General features: G+C 37.7%; 3 protein-coding genes across 4 annotated transcripts in view; all 3 read right to left on the bottom strand.

The window, feature by feature from the left end:
* Positions 1-105: 105 nt before the first annotated feature.
* LOC145898157 (ATP-binding cassette sub-family C member 4-like) lies at positions 106-8,404 on the bottom strand. Its single transcript, XM_082986590.1, has 28 exons — positions 8,304-8,404; positions 8,079-8,199; positions 7,815-8,024; positions 7,661-7,750; positions 7,424-7,587; positions 7,068-7,193; positions 6,869-7,007; positions 6,635-6,745; positions 6,416-6,574; positions 6,269-6,364; positions 6,022-6,213; positions 5,750-5,962; positions 5,621-5,689; positions 5,453-5,564; positions 4,778-4,851; positions 4,211-4,235; positions 4,001-4,147; positions 3,862-3,941; positions 3,054-3,204; positions 2,366-2,485; positions 2,097-2,314; positions 1,838-2,038; positions 1,462-1,620; positions 1,270-1,359; positions 862-1,034; positions 701-806; positions 509-640; positions 106-447 (listed from the first exon to the last, which is right to left on the bottom strand). Exons 1-28 carry the CDS (start codon positions 8,312-8,314, stop codon positions 421-423), a joined length of 3,516 nt encoding a protein of 1,171 aa, XP_082842716.1. The 5' UTR covers positions 8,315-8,404; the 3' UTR covers positions 106-420.
* An 869-nt stretch (positions 8,405-9,273) lies between these two features.
* The window catches only part of LOC145898888 (glutathione S-transferase 1-like), a 43,034-nt gene continuing 32,359 nt past the window's right edge, over positions 9,274-19,948 (bottom strand). The window contains exon 5 of the transcript XR_014402449.1: positions 9,274-9,283. The gene's annotated coding sequence lies outside the window, so the exon portion shown is untranslated. The remainder of the gene's footprint in view (positions 9,284-19,948) is intronic.
* On the bottom strand, positions 10,529-19,814 carry LOC145898886 (ATP-binding cassette sub-family C member 4-like). 2 transcript variants are annotated; one of them, XM_082987534.1, is made up of 30 exons: positions 19,760-19,814; positions 18,670-18,780; positions 18,438-18,558; positions 18,162-18,371; positions 18,001-18,090; positions 17,769-17,932; positions 17,126-17,251; positions 16,930-17,068; positions 16,695-16,805; positions 16,281-16,442; positions 16,131-16,229; positions 15,887-16,078; positions 15,613-15,825; positions 15,485-15,553; positions 15,314-15,425; positions 14,527-14,582; positions 14,205-14,374; positions 13,999-14,141; positions 13,783-13,929; positions 13,644-13,723; positions 13,346-13,496; positions 12,949-13,068; positions 12,678-12,895; positions 12,419-12,619; positions 12,026-12,184; positions 11,834-11,923; positions 11,506-11,678; positions 11,346-11,451; positions 11,154-11,285; positions 10,529-11,093 (listed from the first exon to the last, which is right to left on the bottom strand). In XM_082987534.1, exons 1-30 carry the CDS (start codon positions 19,789-19,791, stop codon positions 11,067-11,069), a joined length of 3,924 nt encoding a protein of 1,307 aa, XP_082843660.1. In that variant the 5' UTR covers positions 19,792-19,814; the 3' UTR covers positions 10,529-11,066. The 2 variants fall into 2 exon arrangements, with proteins under 2 accessions (XP_082843660.1, XP_082843662.1); XM_082987536.1 differs by having other exon boundaries at positions 12,952-13,068.

The following is a 19,948-nucleotide window of genomic DNA, read 5'->3' as shown; positions in this document are numbered from 1 at the left end:
AAAAACTTATTATACACACAAGCAACTGTGAAACAGATTTCTATAACCTCGCACAAAAAAATCTGAAAAAAAATGAAAGTTTTGGTGCTAACATTAACCACCTAATTTACGTTATATCTTTAAATACCGAGCATCAAACATGGCTAAGTCAACAACATGCAAACCAAAATGAGATGTACACCGACAGTCCCTATACAGTATCCCAGCTTGTCTTGTACAAAACAATTGATTTTCTAGCACATGTTAAAAATTGATGTAATAAAATGTCGTGATAATCAGAAGAGTAAATAAACTGGGTTGCCATGCAGAAAAGAAAATCACTGCCACTGAAAATTAATTACAGCATACTTAAAACAAAGCGTTTGAGCATTCTTATTTCATTCCATATGTTGTTTTGTTTCATACGTTTCTTTTCTTTATTTAAATTATTCTTCGTGCAACAAATGCCTGAAAGCAGAAAAAGGAAATTATAATTTAAAGAAAAAAAGGTAATAATTTACTGTCAAACCTCTTCAGCAGCTATTCGCAAACTTTGACTTTCAGAAACTCCAATTGCTTCCACCATTCCACTAAACATTCCATCGCTTTGCAAGAGTTTGTGCGGTTCATCAAACTCCATTACTTTGCCATCATGCAATACCTTTCAACACAACATAATTAATAAACTTTTAAATCAGTACAACAGGTAAATAAGAGTTACCAAAACTCTATCGCAGTCGATGATGGTGTCAATTCGATGAGCAACCGTAATTACAGTGCAATTTTGAAACGTTTTTCTGATAGTCTTTTGAATAGCCTGGTCTGTTCTGTTATACAAGAGGATTAGACGAAAAACCACAAAAACAAAAAGTTTCCACAAACCTGATATCAACGTTCGCGGTCGCTTCGTCAACAACTAAAATTTTATTCTTCTTCAAGATTGCTCTAGCTAGACAAAGTAGTTGACGTTGACCGACGCTGAAGTTGGAACCAGACTCAGACAATTCCATTTCCAATTTCTTAGGATGAAATTCAATCTCATTTTTCATTTGAACCTGGAAATGATACAATTTAACAGCATTGTAAGCTTTATTTTAAGCAAGTATTTGCTTTTGCTCGTTAGCATTGTTCAGACATGACCTTGTATAAACAATAGAGCCAATAACGTTTTTCATAGTGAGCTGCAGGCACGAAGCGGAAGTCTTGCCGGCTATTTAGCTGACAAGTTACACCATAGCTGCACTGATGGGACTTATTTGAATAGGCACAGAAAGTGACCGTGTTTTTTACCTTTTCGAGAGTATTCCAAATATCTTGGTCGGAGTAAGCTGAAAACGGATCCAAATTGTAACGCAAACTTTCAGCAAACAAGATTGGGTCCTAAATGCAGAGGAAAACCTTTATTGTTGTAAACTCTTGACATGCATCGACATAAAATATACACTGCTGTTATATTTAAGCAATTCAAACAACGATTTATACTTGAGGAATTGCCGAAATTGACGACCGCAGAGCTTTTAGGCCCATATCCGAGATATCCACGTCATCAATAAGCAACTGTCCTGACGTGAGTTCGTTGAATCGAAACAAACACGCAACGATTGAACTCTTACCAGCCCCAGTTCTTCCAACAATACCAACCTATTAACAAATTTTAAACTAATGGCGTACCCAAAAAATAAGGTAATTGTTTAAGTACACCTCGGGGAAAGTATAACAACCACCAAAACACCTATGGACAGCAACTATTGTATATACCAGGGGTTTTTACCCGGGAGGGGTTTCTCACATGAAAAAATTATGTTTGAAGCCATTGGTATAATCTATATAGAGTGCATGGGGTTTGGTTTGTAATAACCTTTTCGTGTGGACAAATCTTCAACGAAATGTTATGTAACACATCAGGGCCTCCATTGTAATGTGCAAAGCTGACATTCTTAAATTCTATTCCACCTTGCGTTGGCCAGTTTGACAGAGTACTTGTTATGGAGTTTGGATTGTTTAAAGTTGACTCCTGAGGAAGCTTGTAGTATTGCCTTATTCTTTCAACTGACGTCATCTGAAAATATATTCATTAATTTTCCAGGTAAAAGCAAATGCTCTTTTATTAGCTTTACATGGGTTTCTATTTCGGTGCTCATCCGCACACACCACTGCAGTTTGGCAAACATCAACATCACATATGTGATCGTCAACCCAACCTCTCCAGCACTCAAGTTGGTTTGCGATACTGTGATCACGGCAAGAAAACAAACCGCTCCCAAATAGAATCCAGCGATGAGATAGAGTCTTATAGAAACCCATCGACTGCACCCCACAAACGTCCACCAAGCACCTGCAAAATATCGCAACTTGAAGATTTTGAAAATTTTGTTGCAGTTCTTACGACTGTGGCAATCTTGCAATCGATGAAAAACAGCTTCGAACTCTTTTTGCATTCTGAAAGCACGAACAGTCGTCAATCCGTCTAACGAAGATTTCATGTGGGAAAATACTGGACTTCGGTCTAAACAAAGATAGGTTTTTCCATATTACTGTTTGTAATGTTAGATCATGGCTCGTTCGCGTGCTATAGTGCTTCTATTTCTTTAATGATAATACACGTAAAGTACTAACAATGTACGTATTTTACGCCAGTATGCAATAACTTGTTGTAACTTTCATAAGCGGTGTTAGTGTGGCCTTTCGTTTTGTGCCAATGTTGTGCGTTTTACGTTTGAATTTCGCTGTAAAACACCCTGATGAAGCCTTGATCTAAGGCAAACGAAACGTCGGAGATACAAACTACGTAAATTTATCAGTTCTAAACTTATTTTGACGCTCTTTTGCCCAAAGATGCATCAAATTCGCCTGTTGGTTTCGGTACAGCATACCTCCTAGATCAAAATTTTGGACAAACCTTTATTTTTATTTTTATCTAAAACAGACGTATTTAAATAAACAATAGGCAGTTGCATTACCTATTTATCTACAAAACGATTGAAATCATCTGATGGGCTGGTTAATCTACGTTTTCAAGTTATTGTATGACAACTAGAATTTTGTGATATTGCTCGTCAATTCATACCACTTACTTATTCCCTCAATTCGTTTGATGTCACGGGATGTTGTGACGTAATATCGACGAAGCCATAGGAAGTAAAGCAACAACGGAATGGATGGTATCAGAATAAAGTAATTTATAACCGATGAGAGGATCACCGCAGAAAGAAGGAAACAAAAATCCTACAAGAAAATACCCACAATCAAATAACTATGAAACATATTGCAATTTAAAATATACTGCTCTTCTGTATATACTGTCATTGACGCATCCACTGTTTTTTGTGGATGTCGCATGGAAAGATGCCAGCAAGACTACCCCCATCAGACGATATCAAAATATTTGACAAACATAATATCGCATCTGACTATTTTTTGTTAACTAGCTTCCCTCTGGTGTCTTGCTGGCATCTTTCCATGCGACATCCACAAAAAACAGTGGATGCGTCAATTACGAAGAACAATGTGTATACTTTCCGACAGTTTACACCAACTTATTGTCACTGTTTCGACTCCCGCAGTGTTTCGTGTTTTGCTTCTGCCACGTGATCTGATAAGCGGTGTCAACCTGTCCCTTTTTCTTTTTTGTGCCCCTGAATGTTTTAGTGTGGTTTACGTTGAAATTGCGGTACCAAACCCTCATAACGTCTCGCTGAATGGCCGATGGAACGTCGTAACAATATAGTGCGTTAATTTCATGCCAGAAGAGCAGCATATTTCAAATCAAATATATGTGTGGATTAAGACTGTATTCACAGTGAAAATGTCCTTCAAGCTTAAGATACCATTGCTTCACAAGCTTGCTGTACAATGTTAGGCGACCAGCTTAGATAAACATACAAGAACAAATTCTAGGCACATTCGGGGAAGAATCTCATCAACTTGTCCAAGATCTTTTGAAAAACGATTTAAAACTCTACCTGTGTGAAAATAACATAATTACCAATAAAAATACAAATGGTGTAAATATGGTAGCTACCAATCGGGTTGACGTCAAAAAACCTGATATGAGTCATAAGAATTGAATTTAACATTTTGTTGTGCATTCGCAGTCCTGATATCACTAAATGTCGCATTTGCAGCATGCATCGTATTATCATGCTAGCGACAAATACAACAAGAAGATCTGCATTAAAGTCAAGAAATGCCATTACTTCTGTTAGCAATACAGTTATAACTTTCAACTCACAAGCAGAAACTTCTATATAGTATGTGTTGTCAAAGGTCATTACATTGGTGCTAACCGTCGTAATAGATGTTGTAAAGGTTGTGTTTTCTGTACTTGCCGCGACAGAATAGTTGCCTAAATCCGCATAAAAGTTTTCAGAAGACGCTGACCTTCAAAATTACATCATTTTTCTTTCAGTTAAAATACAAACTTTTAAACCTGTAGGCCTACACTACTTTTCTCACCAAACGGAAAGCCACCAGTCAAATATAACGTAGACGGTTTGGTTGACAAATGTGCAGAGGATGATTAGAACAAATGAAATTTTGTTGCAAACCGTGTACTCGTAAAAGGCTTTCCACCCAATGTCCCCTTCTTTTTTCGTCTCTTCTTTGACTTTAACGATCTTTTTTTCCTTCAGTTTTTAGAAAGATAGTTGTACAAAATTTGATATTCATCTACCACCCTGTTTTTATGTAAGCATTATGGATATAGTGTTTCATACTAGTCACGATTTAATTGCTAATTTTAATGGGCAACTTTGTAAAAAAATTTGTTGGTATGAACAGACAAGTGCAAAAATGTCACCTCTTCCTCAACAACGCTTCTTGTAGCTGATACGACGTCTCTTTCCATTAGGCCTGAAGGTTGTAGCCACATATCTACGTGACAAACCGCCAGTCACATATTGTATAGTAATGATACTCGAAACGGTTCGGAAAGTAGAACTAATAGGACAAGTTATGATAAATTCATGGTGAGTTAGCAAGTTGTTAATTCCGCCAACACATTAAGGAAAATCTGTGTAAAAGATGATATTGATTTTAACATTGCTTCACCAGGCTAATTTTGGCGGTAGATTCAATCTAGAGAGCAATTTAGACATGTATGCAAAAATTACAACTATTATGAAAGAAATTCATTAATACCCGTTAGTCTTGCAAAATTCGTGGTTTTCCCGCCTAAAATAAAAGCGACCATGTTTTTGGAAAGTTGTAAACGCAAGGTTCCACTGGTTTAAATTAATTGTAAGGGAAGGGAGTTTCACATGGTATTCCGCAATTATTTGCATTAAGTTGACGCGAAGCTTGCTGTTGCTTTTGTTAATTTGCTGCTGTTTTTGAATGGGATTCACTTTTTAGCTTCAATTAATTATGGGGGTTCGTTGCGATAAATCAATTATTGATCTAGGCCAGGCAAAGCAAGGTTAGTTAAATTTAACACTATCACAAACAGGATAATTGTGCCAAGCAAAAATCGCACCACGGGCTTCAGTAAATTTTGCCTCATCATTCTCGTCATGCTTGAGAAGAGTGACAAAATTCGTTCCATCAGCTAAAAGTTCATCGAAGCTTCCAAAACTGCATATTTTACCCTAGAAGCACTACTGTTACGGAAGTTAAAGGTTGCGCAACTCAGCGAAACACAAACCTCCGTCAACAACAATATCCTGTCTGCTGTCTTCAGCATTGACAACTGATGCGTGACCAACACACGCAGCTGTAGATAAAGTGAGACTTTGAAAAAGAGGACCTGCAATACCAGAAAGAGGTTTCATACCTTGTTCTTCATATGCCCACAAATACATTGATGAAAAAGTTGATTGGCAACATTTGAATCGACAGCACTTAGAGGATCATCCATCAATATTATGTCTGTGTTTTCTCTATAAGCAGCTCGTGCAAGGTTTACTCTGGCTTTCTGTCCTCCACTTAATGTTACCCCACGTTCACCAACCAACGTTTCTACGCCGTTGTCAAATGATTCGATGTCCTGAACATATTTATACACATTTATGTAGATTTGTTAAAGATGTAATTATTCAAACTCACTTCTCTCATTGCACAGACATCAATTACTTCATTCAAGCGATCGCAGTCATATTTTTCGCCAAACAAAATATTTTCTTTGATTGTTCCCGAAAATACCCATGGTATCTGACCCGCATAAGCAACTTTACCTTGTACTAAGACTCGACCCATCTTTGGAGGCAATTCATGCAGTATTGCACTCAATAACGATGACTAAAAAGGTATTTTTAAAACATATATTTGAATTAAATGACATAATTCATCAAACCTTTCCGCAGCCTACTGGTCCGATCACAGCCAACAACATGTTATTGTTTATCTGTATGTTGATATCCTTTAGTGTCATTGATCGCTGTTCATCTTCCTGAAAGTAAATACCGTCAAATCGAAACTTAGAGCAAAATATCTTTCTTACGTTGCAGGTGTAAGAAATGTTGCCTTCATTCCATGATGCTGTGAAGTTTTCAATCAGAATTTGTGGTTGTTCACCAACGGATTTTTGTATCAATTTACCATCACACTGATTTTTGGAAGATTTCTTGGGAGAATTTATTTCATCAAGAAGCAGAAAGTTCTTATACGAGACATAATCCCTTAAATTTCTTTCTAAGTTTAGAAGATATTGAATACTTACTTCGATGCGACGCATGCTTACGATACATTCGGAGGTATAGTCAACGGCCGCTGAAAATTTTTTCCCAACTGGTTTATGAAGGGCGTTGATCCAAGCTATGACTGCAAACACCTGGTGTGAAATATGCTTTTTTAAGTTCAAACAGGAAAAATAAAACCGTTCAAGTAATTTGTGAAAATAAACGACCTTAGGTCATCCCATTTCACACAACAGTGCATATAAACATAATGGCACCTTAGAAGTTGTCAGCTCTCCTCCCAAGGAAACGTAGAGTACGAATGTTCCAAACATTACTAGTTTACTTGTGACATACGTCATAGCCACGCTGAATCCACGGAGATATGCACTGTTGAGTATTTGGCGAATTTCGTTTCTGTTAGTCAGGATGTAAAGAAAAGTATTTCAGAGAAACTATTGAGTTTGAATTCATTACCTGCGCATTGTGTCGATCAACTTCTGGTACGGTTTTTCCCATGTAAACATCTTTACAACTCTCATGGCTGACAAGATCTCGTTCATCATTCGAACTCTTTTTTCCGTTCGTAAAGAAGTTTTCATTCTGCACGTAAAAAATGTGTGTCTGTGATTTTAAATACAACTTACTCACGGTATGATTTGAAGATCTAAATAATTTACCACAATCACCGGTAACTAAGATAGCATGCCGTCGAACAAATATAAACAAACATATATATTACGTAATTTTTAGTTGGTCATATATTACGTAATTCATCCTTGTGGCATTTAAATGGTGATTTTAGCAAAAATAAAACACAAATTATAGACTACCGTAATTTTCTGTAAAATCGACCAAATCCAATGGACATGAGCATGGTGAATGCTATGAGGCCCAACATTAGAAGAATAGAAACCTCAACCAGTTGCCACAGGAAAACCACAACAACCACAAGAAATATAGGAGAAATCCAGAAATAATGAATGTAGGTGCTGACCTGAATGCAAATAAGACATATAGGCTTATTGTGCTGCACTTTTGGGTAAACTAAAAGATTGAACAAAACTTGCATAGTCAAACCGTATGACGTCAGTTGCCCCCAAACTGATAATTCGGCCTGTTGTTGTGGTTGCAAGTGAAGTTTGGTTTAACCGAATAGTCTACATAACTTCTTTATTTGACACATTACTTGTACTTTTTAACAATTAATCGTGAAAATGTTACCTTTTTGTACATAAGCGCACACATAGCTGCCCTCAGATGCCAACCCATGATATTGGTTTGATAAAAATACCATTCATGCGAAAAACCAGACATGATAGATGTGATGGTCAAAGCTGCAACATATAAATATGCCTCGCTCAATGTTGCACGATTTTCAAAAAACCTCAAAAATCCCAGTAACAAAATAGGATTGCCAAGTACAATTGCCTCCTATAAAAGATCTGGCATTACAATAGATGTATGTATACATATAAAACCATATACCTGTATAACAGCAAATATGCCATAGACATAATATTGGAGGGCAAACGTTTTGCACGCAGCCTTTATTAGACTTGGACGTTTTCCATTAGATTTCGCCTCAGCCATCTCATCATTCCAGTTCCTACCACAATTCAAAATATTTTACTGTTTGTTATCATTGAACTGCTTGTTTTAAACTCAAATGATATCGAACAAAAAAAAATGTGACAATCCGAAATTAAATACTTTTCTAGCATTCGGCAGAGGTTCTCAGATTTTCCATGTTTTTCAAGGTCGGGTAAATCATTTTCCTTTAAACCAGTCTTGTATCCACGAGCAAAGAGGTAGTTCAACCACCTTTGGGAAAAAAAAATTTTGACTAGAGAGTATTTTGTATTTTGGACGCACGAACAAGGAACGAACGTTAAGTCGCGAGGAAACGACTGTATCGCGTTATTTTTGTCAATGTAGCGAGAAGGTTACTCGCCACTAATCCAATTGCATATGTTGAGTTGTTGCACTCGGAAAACAACCTCATTTCAATATACTTTAATGATGTTGATGAACTTAACTCGGTTACGTCATTAGTTTTTTCTTTTCAAGACATACCTAGAAACGAATACTACTATAATAGACAACTACTACCAACATACAATTAAATTCTTACCCAAACGTTGCAAAGCTAAATACGTTCTTCATTTTCCTTTTCTGGCTGTGCAGATTGCAATTGCTTGCGTTTGACCTAGTTACCCAGTAACAGACCATTATAAATCACAAACCTCTGTGGAAGTCATGCGTGTCAAGGCAAAATAACAAGTTATAGCAAAAAAAAAAGAAGAGAAAAAATGTGCCAATGGGAGGACCTGTTTTAGAGTTCACATCATATTGCAGATGGAACCCAGCCTACAGCAGAAATCCCTGAGTTTTCAACCAAACAATGATATTCGTGGATCCCTAATCAAGGGTGTAGCACACGCATGTTTCCCTACTTAATTCTTCGCACCTTTGGAACACAGACGGACCATAGCTGCAGACGGTGTTAGCCTTTCAGGCAGAACTCACACAGTCTTCTGTCATCCCGCTCGACGACATACCTTTTTTTATTGCAACTTGTTAAATACCCGTTCATACTTTACTCTGTCAGTTCGTTGTCATAGTTCGTCGTCATTCTCTGTCATTTTTACTTTGGCACCCAACTATAGTTGACTATAGTCTCGGTCACTTAACTAACAACTGGCACGCGGTAGAAGTTACTCGTTCAGTCACTAACGCGCTTGGAACATTTAAACTTTAAGCCGCCTGACATAGCAAACGTGTGTTTTCATTAATAAATCAGTCTGCCACGGAGTCGAATTTAGAATTAACAGCAAGAACACGTAAGCAGACATAGCTTCAGCAAAGCAGCCGACCGGAAAGAATTGTTACGCTGCAAGGTCCCCTTTTTACGGTGGCTTGTTCAAGTTCCATCACAAACATGGTAGATGTCATTGCTGCAGATAATGTTTTTTCATATACGTTCATAAGCGCCTAGTCCAGGGGGGGCAGGGGTTTTTCAAAAAAAAGGAGTGGCTATTACGCACGTCTGTCTGCACCATGTAACTCGTCGCATTCGTAACGTTCGAAGAAAAAAGAACCTAGTTTCGCTTGCGTAACTGACATCGGTTGTTGCAACGTCAGTCTCGCAGTACGATATGCCAACAGGTAGTTATTGGTCGTGTCGTAAACCGATCTCGTGTGTTCGTCGTTAACGCCGCCCTTTTGGCTAATACGCCTCATGCATTGAAATTCAAACACAGTTTTTTTGATACTTGATGACGTCATAGTAACAAATTATGACGTCATAATATAGCCGCCCCCCTGGAAAAATGAAAACTAGGCGCCTCTATGTACGTTACACCCAACACCTCTATCTTAACGAATCTCAAAGTAACACCGCCAGAGTATTTACTGAGGTTTTGTCAATCAAAAATTTATCATTATACCGTTCTAATTTGGTGCGGAATTTTTCACGGAACCCAAATGGTTAACACCAAATGCGCTGGAATGTGCATTGTTGTGTGGTATTACTAACTTTTATTTGTTTTTTACACGTTTACACACCCTGTTAAAAAGAAACGTTGATCGAGTCTTTTTGGGATTAAGTTCACCTTACTCAAACTATTGTCAAGTTTTTTTTTGTATTTTGGGTGTTCCTAGCGTTTTACTGCACAATTTAGAGGGAATTTTTATGGATTTGGGTGGTACGCGAACGATGTACGAAGACTCCTAAAGATAAGCGAGCAGAAATGTTTCACAGTCACTGCATTGGAAACACATTTAACAATCTGAAGTCCCTTGGTTTGGCACTCGGGTTTGGCACTTATAAAAATACTGACTTGTATTCACGTACACTTCCTTCCACGAGTATCTTTCGCTTCATCAGGTTTAAATGAACACAATGCGATCGAAAAACAAACGTTTAACAATATTACTGCTTCCGGTATTGCGTCGGAAAGCTAAAGCAAAACGTGTAGATGCAAATGTTCTGTTGTTGTAATGTAAAACAACTTTTAGTTTGGTGAATTTGATAATAATACTACGACACTTGTCTTATATGACATATGAACCATGTAGCGAACAGCGACTGCGAAACAAAGCAAAAATTTGTGATACGCACAAGCAACTGTGACAGAGATTTCTATAACCTCGAATAGTAAAATAATACGATAAATTTTTAAACCAAACATGGCAGCGTGAACACTACATGTTCGCAAAATGAAATGTGACAATCCCTACACGGTATCCAAGCTTGTCTTGTACAAAACAATTTCCTAGCCCATGTTAAAACTTCTAATATAATAAAATGTCGTGCTACACAACAAAATAATAAACATGTGGGTTGCCATGGAGAAAAGGAAATCATTACTATTGAAAAGTAAGAACAATCACAGCATTCTTTTGAGGTAAGCATTAAAACTTTCTTATTTCATTCCAAAAGTTGCATTGTTTCATTATATTTCTTTTCTTTCTTCAAATTATTCTTCTTGCAAAAAATGCCTGAAAGAAGAAAAAGGAAATTATAATTTAAAGAAAAAAGGAAATAATTTACTGCCAAACCTGTTCTGCAGCTTTTCGCAAACTTTGACTTTCAGAAACTCCTATTGCTTTCACCATTCCACTAAAGATTCCGTCGCTTTGCAAAAGTTTGTGCGGTTCATCAAACTCCATTACTTTGCCATCATGCAATACCTTTCAACACAACATAGTTAATAAATATTTAGATCAGTAGAAAACTTTAAAAAAAGTTACCAAAACTCGATCGCAGTCGATGATGGTGTCAATTCGATGAGCGACCGTAATTACAGTGCAATTTTGAAACGTTTTTCTGATAGTCTTTTGAATAGCCTGGTCTGTTCTGATATACAAGAGGATTAGACGAAAAAAACAAAAACAAAAAGTTTCCACTAACCTGACATCAACGTTCGCTGTCGCTTCGTCAACAACTAAAATTTTGTTCTTCTTCAAGATTGCTCTAGCTAGACAAAATAGTTGGCGTTGACCGACGCTGAAGTTGGAACCAGACTCAGACAATTCCATTTCCAATTTCTTAGGATGAGATTCGATCTCATTTTTCATTTGGACCTGGAAATGACACAATTTAACAGGCTATTTTTTAAAGCAAGTATTTGTATTTGCTCTTTAGCGCTGTTTAGCGCTGTTTAGGTATGACATTAATAATGTTTGTAAATTATCGTTTGTAATTTTTTGGAACAGTATTGTTGAAAATGTGTTTTTACCTTGTCCAGGGTATTCCAAATATCTTGGTCGGAGTAAGCTGAAAACGGATCCAAATTGTAACGCAAGCTTCCAGCAAACAAGATTGGGTCCTAAATGCAGAGGAAAACCTTTATTGTTGTAAACACTTGACATGCATCGACACAAAATAATCACTTTTATTATACTTAAGCAAATCAAACAACGACTTATACTTGAGGAATTGCCGAAATTGACGACCGCAGAGCTTTTAGGCCCATTTCAGAGATATCCACGTCATCAATAAGCAACTGTCCTGACGTGAGTTCGTTGAATCGAAACAAACAGGCAATGATTGAACTCTTTCCAGCCCCAGTCCTTCCAACAATACCAATCTATCAACAAATTTGAAGGTAATTGCTTACTCAAAAATTAAAGGAAATGTTTAAACACACCTCGTGCACGCGTAAATATGGGATACGATAACAATCACCAAAAACCCTTACATGCACAGCAACTATTGTATATCAGGGTACGCAAGTAGGGGTATTTCCTCACAAAGGGATATTTTGTTACAAACCATTGGTATATTCTATATAGAGAGTATATGCAGTTTGGTTTTTAATAACCTTTTCGTGTGGACAAAACTTCAACGAAATGTTATGTAACACATCAGGGCCTCCATTGTAATGTGCAAAGCTGACATCCTTAAATTCTATTCCACCTTGCGTTGGCCAATGTGACATAATACTTGTTGAGGAGTTTGGGTTGCTTAAAGATGACTCCTGTGGAAGCTTGTAGTATTGCCTTATCCTTTCAACTGACGTCATCTAAAAACACCTGTATTAATTTTCCAGTTCATATAATATGCTCTTTAATGAAGTTTACATGGGTTTCTATTTCGGTGGTCATTCTCACACACCACTGCAGTTTGGCAAACATCAACATCACATAAGTGACTGTCAACCCAACTTCTCCAGCACTCAAGTTGGTTTGCGATACTGTGATCACGGCAAGAAAACATACCGCTCCCAAATATAATCCAGCGATGAGATTGAGTCTTATTGAAAACCATCGACTGCCTCCAACAAACGTACACCAAGCACCTGCAAAATATCGTAAATTAAAGATTCTAAATATATTTTGTCGCAGTTCTTACGACTGTGGCGATCTTGCAATCGATGAAACACAGCTTCAAACTCCTGCTGCATTTCGAAAGCTCGAACAGTCGTCAACCCATCAAGTGAAGATTTCATGTGGGAAAATACTGGACTTCGGTCTAAACAAAAATATTGCTTCCCCATATTAGTGTTCAAACAAGGCTCTGTCCACTTAAAAAAATAATCTATTCTCGTTTTGGTTGCTATAAAATATACATTCCAATTCAAAATTCTGTATGACACTTGATTTAAATTTAATACTATGCAATTTCATCAACAAACTATTGCAAAATAAAATCATCTAATTGCCTGGGTAATCTGCGTTTCGAGCGCGCAAGATATTTTATTAGACCTATAATTTTAAGATTAACTTGCTGATCATTTTATACCACTTACTTATTCCCTCAATTCGTTTGATGTCACGTGATGTTGTGACGTAATATCGACGAAGCCATAGGAAGTAAAGCAACAACGGAATGGATGGTATCAGAATAAAGTAATTTATAACTGATGAGAGGATTACCGCAGAAAGAAGGAAACCAAAATCCTACAAAAAAGAACCATAAAAGAAACAGATCCACAATCAAATATATGTTTGGATTAAGACTGCAGTTACAATGAATATGTCCTACAAGCTGGAAGATACTTGTACTTTGCTTTACAAATGTTTGGCGCTTGGCTTAGATAAACATACAAGAACAAATTCCATGCACATTCGGGGAAGAATCTCATCAACTTGTCCCAGATCTTTTGAAAAACGATTCAAAACTCTACCTGTGTGAATATAACATAATTACCAATAAAAATAATAGTGGTGTAAATATGGTAGCTACCAATTGGGTTGACGTCAAAAAACCTGATATGAGTCATCAGAATTGAATTTAACATTTTGTTGTGTATTCGCAGCCCTGACATCACTAGATGTCGCATTTGCAGCATGCATCGTAGTATCATGCTAGCGACAAATACAACAAGAAGATCTGCATTAAAGTCAAGAAAAGTGAATGTCAATACTTCTGTTAGAAATACAGTTATCACTTTCAACTCACAAGCAGAAACTTCTATATAGTATGTGTTGTCAAACGTTATTGTGTTAGTCGTGGTCGTAGTAATAGACGTTGTTGTGTTATCTGTACTTGCCACGATAGAATAGTTGCCTCCATCCGCATTAAAGTTTTCAGAAGCCGCTGACCTAACATTGCATAATTTTGTCTCTGCTGCAATATTCCCTAACTCTTTACTGCAATATTCTCACCAAACGGAAAGCCACCAGTCGAATACAACATAGATGGTTTGGTTGATCAATGTGCAAAGGATGATAAGGACAAATGAAATTTTGTTGTAAACCATGTACTCGTAAAAGGCTTTCCACCCAATGTCCCCTTCTTTTTTCGTCTCTTCTTTAACTTTAACAATCTTCTTTTCCTTCAGTTTTAAGAAAGATTATTGTACCAATTTGAATCAAACTAATATATAGGTATTCATCTACCACCAAGTTTTTGTGTTAGCAATAGGATATGGTGCTTTATACCAGTTACGTTACTGTTGTTGATTTGGAACAAATATGAATATGTCACCTGCTTCTCCTCGAAATCGCTTTCTGTAGCGGATACAACAGCTCTTTCCATTTTACCTAAAGTGTTTAGTAATAATACAAGGAACTCTTCCAAAAGTAGAAGTTTGATAACTGTACAGTGAAGTTCGCCCCACCGCGAAGGGCCTTGCCTAGCGATTGGCTGACCAGGTATTGCAGCCTGGCTGGATCAGCCTTTTTCCTGACAAGTCGGAGCAAGATTTGAAAAATCAACCTCCCAGTGAGATTTAAATTCACGACCCTGGGCTAACCAGGCCCAACGCTCTACCAACTGAGCTACATGAGCTCAGCGGCTTCACGGGGTATATTGCACGATAGTTGTGATCGCTTAACCGGGACCTGTGCAGTGGGGCGATCCTGCCAATAATGCCATTTCATGAATTATTACTGCGTTGTCTGAAATGGTGGTAGAGATCCCCTAGGAATATGTAAAGGTTGCCTGGCAAGTTGAGCGCTTGCGCACCAGTGTACCTTGGCCACAATATACCCCGTCAAACCACTGAGTTCCTGTAAACAAAGTGACTGATCCAGCTAGGTTGTCTGGACTGCCAAACCTGCAAATCTGGGTTAGCCTATTCCGCAATTCTTTGTACTGGGTAGTCATTAAGCTTACAGTTGCCTTGTATATTGATTGTTCTACAATCGTAAACAATTTAGTGCGCTATGTTATTGTTGAATACGATCAATTACTGATCTAGGGCGGTCGAAGCAAGGTTAGTTAAATTTAACACGATCACAAAAAGGATAACTGTTCCAAGCAAAAATCGCACCATGGGCTTTTGTCAATTTTGCCTCGTCATTCTCGTCATGCCTGAGAAGAGTGACAAAATCCGTTCCATCAGCTAAAAGTTCATCGAAGCTTCCAAAACTGCATATTTCACCCTAGAAACATTACTGTTGTTACCAAGGTAAAAGGTTGCGAAACTCAGTGAAACACAAACCTCCTTCAGCACCAATATCCTGTCTGCTGTCTTCAGCATTGACAACTGATGCGTGACCAACACACGAAGCTGCAGTTAAAGTGGAACATCAAAAAAAGTACGTACAACATCAGAAAGAGGTTTCATACCTTGTTCTTCATATGCCCACAAATACATTGATGAAAAAGTTGATTGGCAACATTTGAATCGACTGCACTAAGCGGATCGTCCATCAATATTATGTCTGTGTTTTCTCTATAAGCAGCTCGTGCAAGGTTTACTCTGGCTTTCTGTCCTCCACTTAATGTTATCCCACGTTCACCAACCAACGTGTCTACACCGTTGTCAAATGAATTGATATCCTGAATATATTTATACACATTTATGCATGTTGCAAAACATGATCATTAATTTTAAACTTACTTCTCTCATTGCACAGACGTCGATCACTTCATTCAGGCGTTCACTGTCGTATTTTTCGCCAAACAAAATATTTTCTTTGATCGTTCCCGAAAATACCCATGGTATCTGACCCGCATAAGCAACTTGACCTTGTACTAAGACTCGACCCATCTTTGGAGGCAATTCATGCAGTATTGCACTCAATAACGATGACTAAAATGGTATGCTTAAGAAATAGTGGAATGAATGACTTAATTCATCAAACCTTTCCGCTGCCTACAGGTCCGATCACAGCCAACAACATGTTATTGTTTATCTGTATGTTGATATCCTTTAGTGTCATTGATCGCTGCTGTTCATCTTCCTGAAAGTAAATACCGTCAAATCGAAATTTAGCTTAAAATATCTTGCTTACGTTGCAGGTGTAAGAAATGTTGCCTTCATTCCATGATGCTGTGAAGTTTTCAATCAGAATTTGTGGTTGTGATTCACCAACGGATTTTTGTATCAATTTACCATCACACTGATTTTTTGAAGATTTCTTTGGACAATTAATTTCATCGAGAAGCAGAAAGTTCTAATACGAGTCATAATCGCATAAATTAATTACTACTGATGCAGCCAGGCATGTTATCTTCTGGCAATAATTTTATTATATCGACGTTTCGACCACTATAGGCTATGCAGCAACTTCCATCAGGGCGTAAAGATACGAATAATACAACGTGGTCAATGTTAAGGCGCACAAACTGAGAAATTGTGGCCAGAGGAGCCGTATTGCAGAAATATTCGCATATATTTTCAAGTTTATTTGATATTGAATAGTTACCTCGATGCGACGCATGCTTACGATACTTTCGGAGGTATAGTCAACAGCCCCTGAAAATATTTTCCCAACGGGTTTTTGAAGGGCGTTGATCCAAGCTATGACTGCAAACACCTGGTGTGAAAATGCGTTTTTGAGTTGAAACAGGGCAAATAAAACCGTTCGAGTAAAAAATATTTGACAATAAACCGAAGTTTTTTTGCATTCCACACAACAGTGCATATAAGCATAATGGCACCTTAGAAGTTGTAAGCTCTCCTCCCAAGGAAACGTAGAGTACGAATGTTCCAAACATTGCTAGTTTCCCTGTGACATATATCATGGCCATGCTCAATCCACGGAGATATGCACTGTTGAGTATTTGGCAAATTTCGTTTCTACGGAGGAAGGAGAGAAAAGTATTTCAGAGGAACTATTGAGTCTAAATTCATTACCTGCGCATTGTTTCGATCAACTTCTGGTATGGTTTTTCCCAAGTAAACATCTTAACAACTCTCATGGCTGACAAGATCTCGTTCATCATTCGAACTCTTTTTTCCGTTCGTAACGAAGTTTTCATTCTGCACGAAGAAAGTATGTGTGCATGATTTTAATTTTTTTTTAAATAAATCTGTATAGGAACACAACTCACGGGTTTTCTCATAATTCTGAGTATAAAGAGACTGGCCCATATTGTTATTAACACTGTCATGTTAAAATAAGACGTTTCGACAAAAACTTATATCATCATCAGTTTGACTGACGCGATTGGTGTAGCTCCATCATTATAAGGAGCTGAGCTGACCGACGTCACAGATAAGGCTCGCGCTTATTTTAACATGACAGTGTTAATAACAATACGGACCAGTCTCTTTATACTCAAATCTGTATAATCGTGGAAAACATGTCAGACATAAGGTTAACTATCGACTCTAAGGCAACGTTGTGAAAGTCGAAACTACATAGTGTGTTTGCTGGGCTGCGCAGTGGGCGATTCTACATGTCAGACAAATATAAATTACGTACTTTTTAGCGGCTCGTATATTCCGCGATTCAGTTTTATAGCATTTAAAAGGTTAAGCAAAGAATATATTTTACCTGTTTTTTCCGTATAATCGACCGAAGCCAATGGACATGAGCATGGTGAATGCTATGAGACCAAACAATACAAGAATAGAAACTCCAACCAGTTGCCACAGAAACACCACAACAACCACAAGAAATATAGGACATATCCAGAAGTGATGAATGTACGCGGGGACCTGCATGTAAGTAAGACCTGTTGGGTTTGTTTGGGTAAACTCAGATTCAAAGATTGAACAAAACTTGCGTAGTCAAACCGTATGACATCAGTAGCCCCCAAACTAATAATTCGGCCTGTAGTTGTGTTGGAAAGTGAAGTTTGGTTTAACCGAATAGTCTACAAAAAAGTCATTTATTTGTCACATCCCAAAGCATGTCATTTTCAACAAACAGTCGTGAAAATGGTACCTTTTTGTACATGAGCGCACACATAGCTGCCCTCAGATGCAAACCCATGATACTGGTTTGATAAAAATACCATTCCCGCAAAATTCCAAACATGATAGTTGTGATGGTCAAAGCGGAGGCATATAAGTATGCCTCGCTCAATGTTGCACGATTTTCGAAAAAACCCAAAAATCCCAGCAGCAAATATGGATTGCCAAGTACAATTGCCTCCTATAAAAAAAATCTGGCATCACAATAGATGTATATAGAACTATGTTTACATAAATAACTATATACCTGTGTAACAGCAAATATGCCTAAGAACAAATATTGGTTCGCAAAGGTTTTACACGTTGCTTTTATTAGACTTGGGCGTTTTCCATTAGATTTCGCCTCAGCCATCTCAACATTCCAGTTCCTACCACAATTCAAAATATTTTTTCGTTTGTTATCATTGAAATGGTGTTTTACATTCGAAACGTCGTAGAAATAAAGGAAACTGTGACAATCTAAAACTAAATCGTTATACCCTTCCAGCATTTGGCAGAGGTTCTCAGATTTTCCACGTTTTTCAAGGTCTGGTAAATCATTTTCCCTTAAACCAGTCTTGTATCCACGGGCAAAGAGGTAGTTCAACCACCTTTGAGAAAAATTTTCAGTGGGGTTTATTTTGTGTTCCCGGCGCACTAACATGGAAGACTCAAACCACTTCCGCAGCGATACGGTCGGTCGGGGTAACTCCAGGTCACGCCTGTCAAATTGATGCTTATTAAAAAGTTTGTTTTGTGTCAAATATATTGTTTTTGCAGATACATTGTTAGTTACTCTAGTACAGTGTTTCTCAAACTTTTTCCAATCACGTACCGCTCATTTGTTTTTTAATACACTGCGTACCACCGTATTACTATACCATAACTGTTATGACAAACCACCAATGAATAACAATTTCGCCAATATCACCAGTTGCTTGGATTTCTTTATTGTGCATTTGTGACGCAATAGTATCAACGTGAAATTGTTGCACAGTTGAATACACGATGTCAGAATTACTTCAACAGTGCAACAATTTCACGTTGATACTATTGCGTCACAAATGCACAATAAAAAAAACCGACATCATGTATTTGCAGCGGTTTTGGCTTCTGCAAAGTGCGGCAAATTGTATAGAGCAGACTAAATCGCGTACCACCTGAAAAGCTCTCGCGTACCACTAGTGGTACGCGTACCACAGTTTGAGAACCACTGCTCTAGTATGACTCGTGGTGTAACACAGGTGACCTGGAGTTGACCCGACCGGCCGTACTGCTGTGGACGTCGTTTTTTGGGTCTCTTCTCACCAACAATGAATGTACATTCATGCTATGGCCTTCGATTAAATCGTGCGTAAACAACTGGATTAGGCGCGTATTTTTTTGTCACCGAAGTTAGTTTTAGTAGCGAGAAGGTAATTCGCCACTAATCCAATTGCATAGGCTGAGTTTTTGCACTTGGAAATTAACCTCATTTGAATACAGTTTAATGTTCACGAACATACCTTTTTTACCTAACTGTGCTTAACTTTGCTAAGTTCAAGACAAAAAAACAATACTACTACTACCAACGAAAAATTAAATTCTTACCCAAACATTACAAAGCTAAATACGTTCCTCATTTTTCTTTTCTGGCTGTGCAGATAGCAACTGCTTGTGTTAATCTATTTTTACAATAACAGACCATTTGCTCCCTCAAACCTCAGTGGCAGCCATGCGTACCAAGGCAAACGAGCAAGTTAACTGGAACGTAATTTTATGCAGACAAAGCAAAAATCT

The sequence above is a fragment of the Ascidia mentula genome, chromosome 4 (genome assembly GCF_947561715.1).
Source record: "Ascidia mentula chromosome 4, kaAscMent1.1, whole genome shotgun sequence".
NCBI classification, from domain to species: domain Eukaryota; kingdom Metazoa; phylum Chordata; class Ascidiacea; order Phlebobranchia; family Ascidiidae; genus Ascidia; species Ascidia mentula.
Note: the sequence above shows the minus strand (reverse complement) of the source record. Positions and strands in the feature narration are given on the sequence as shown.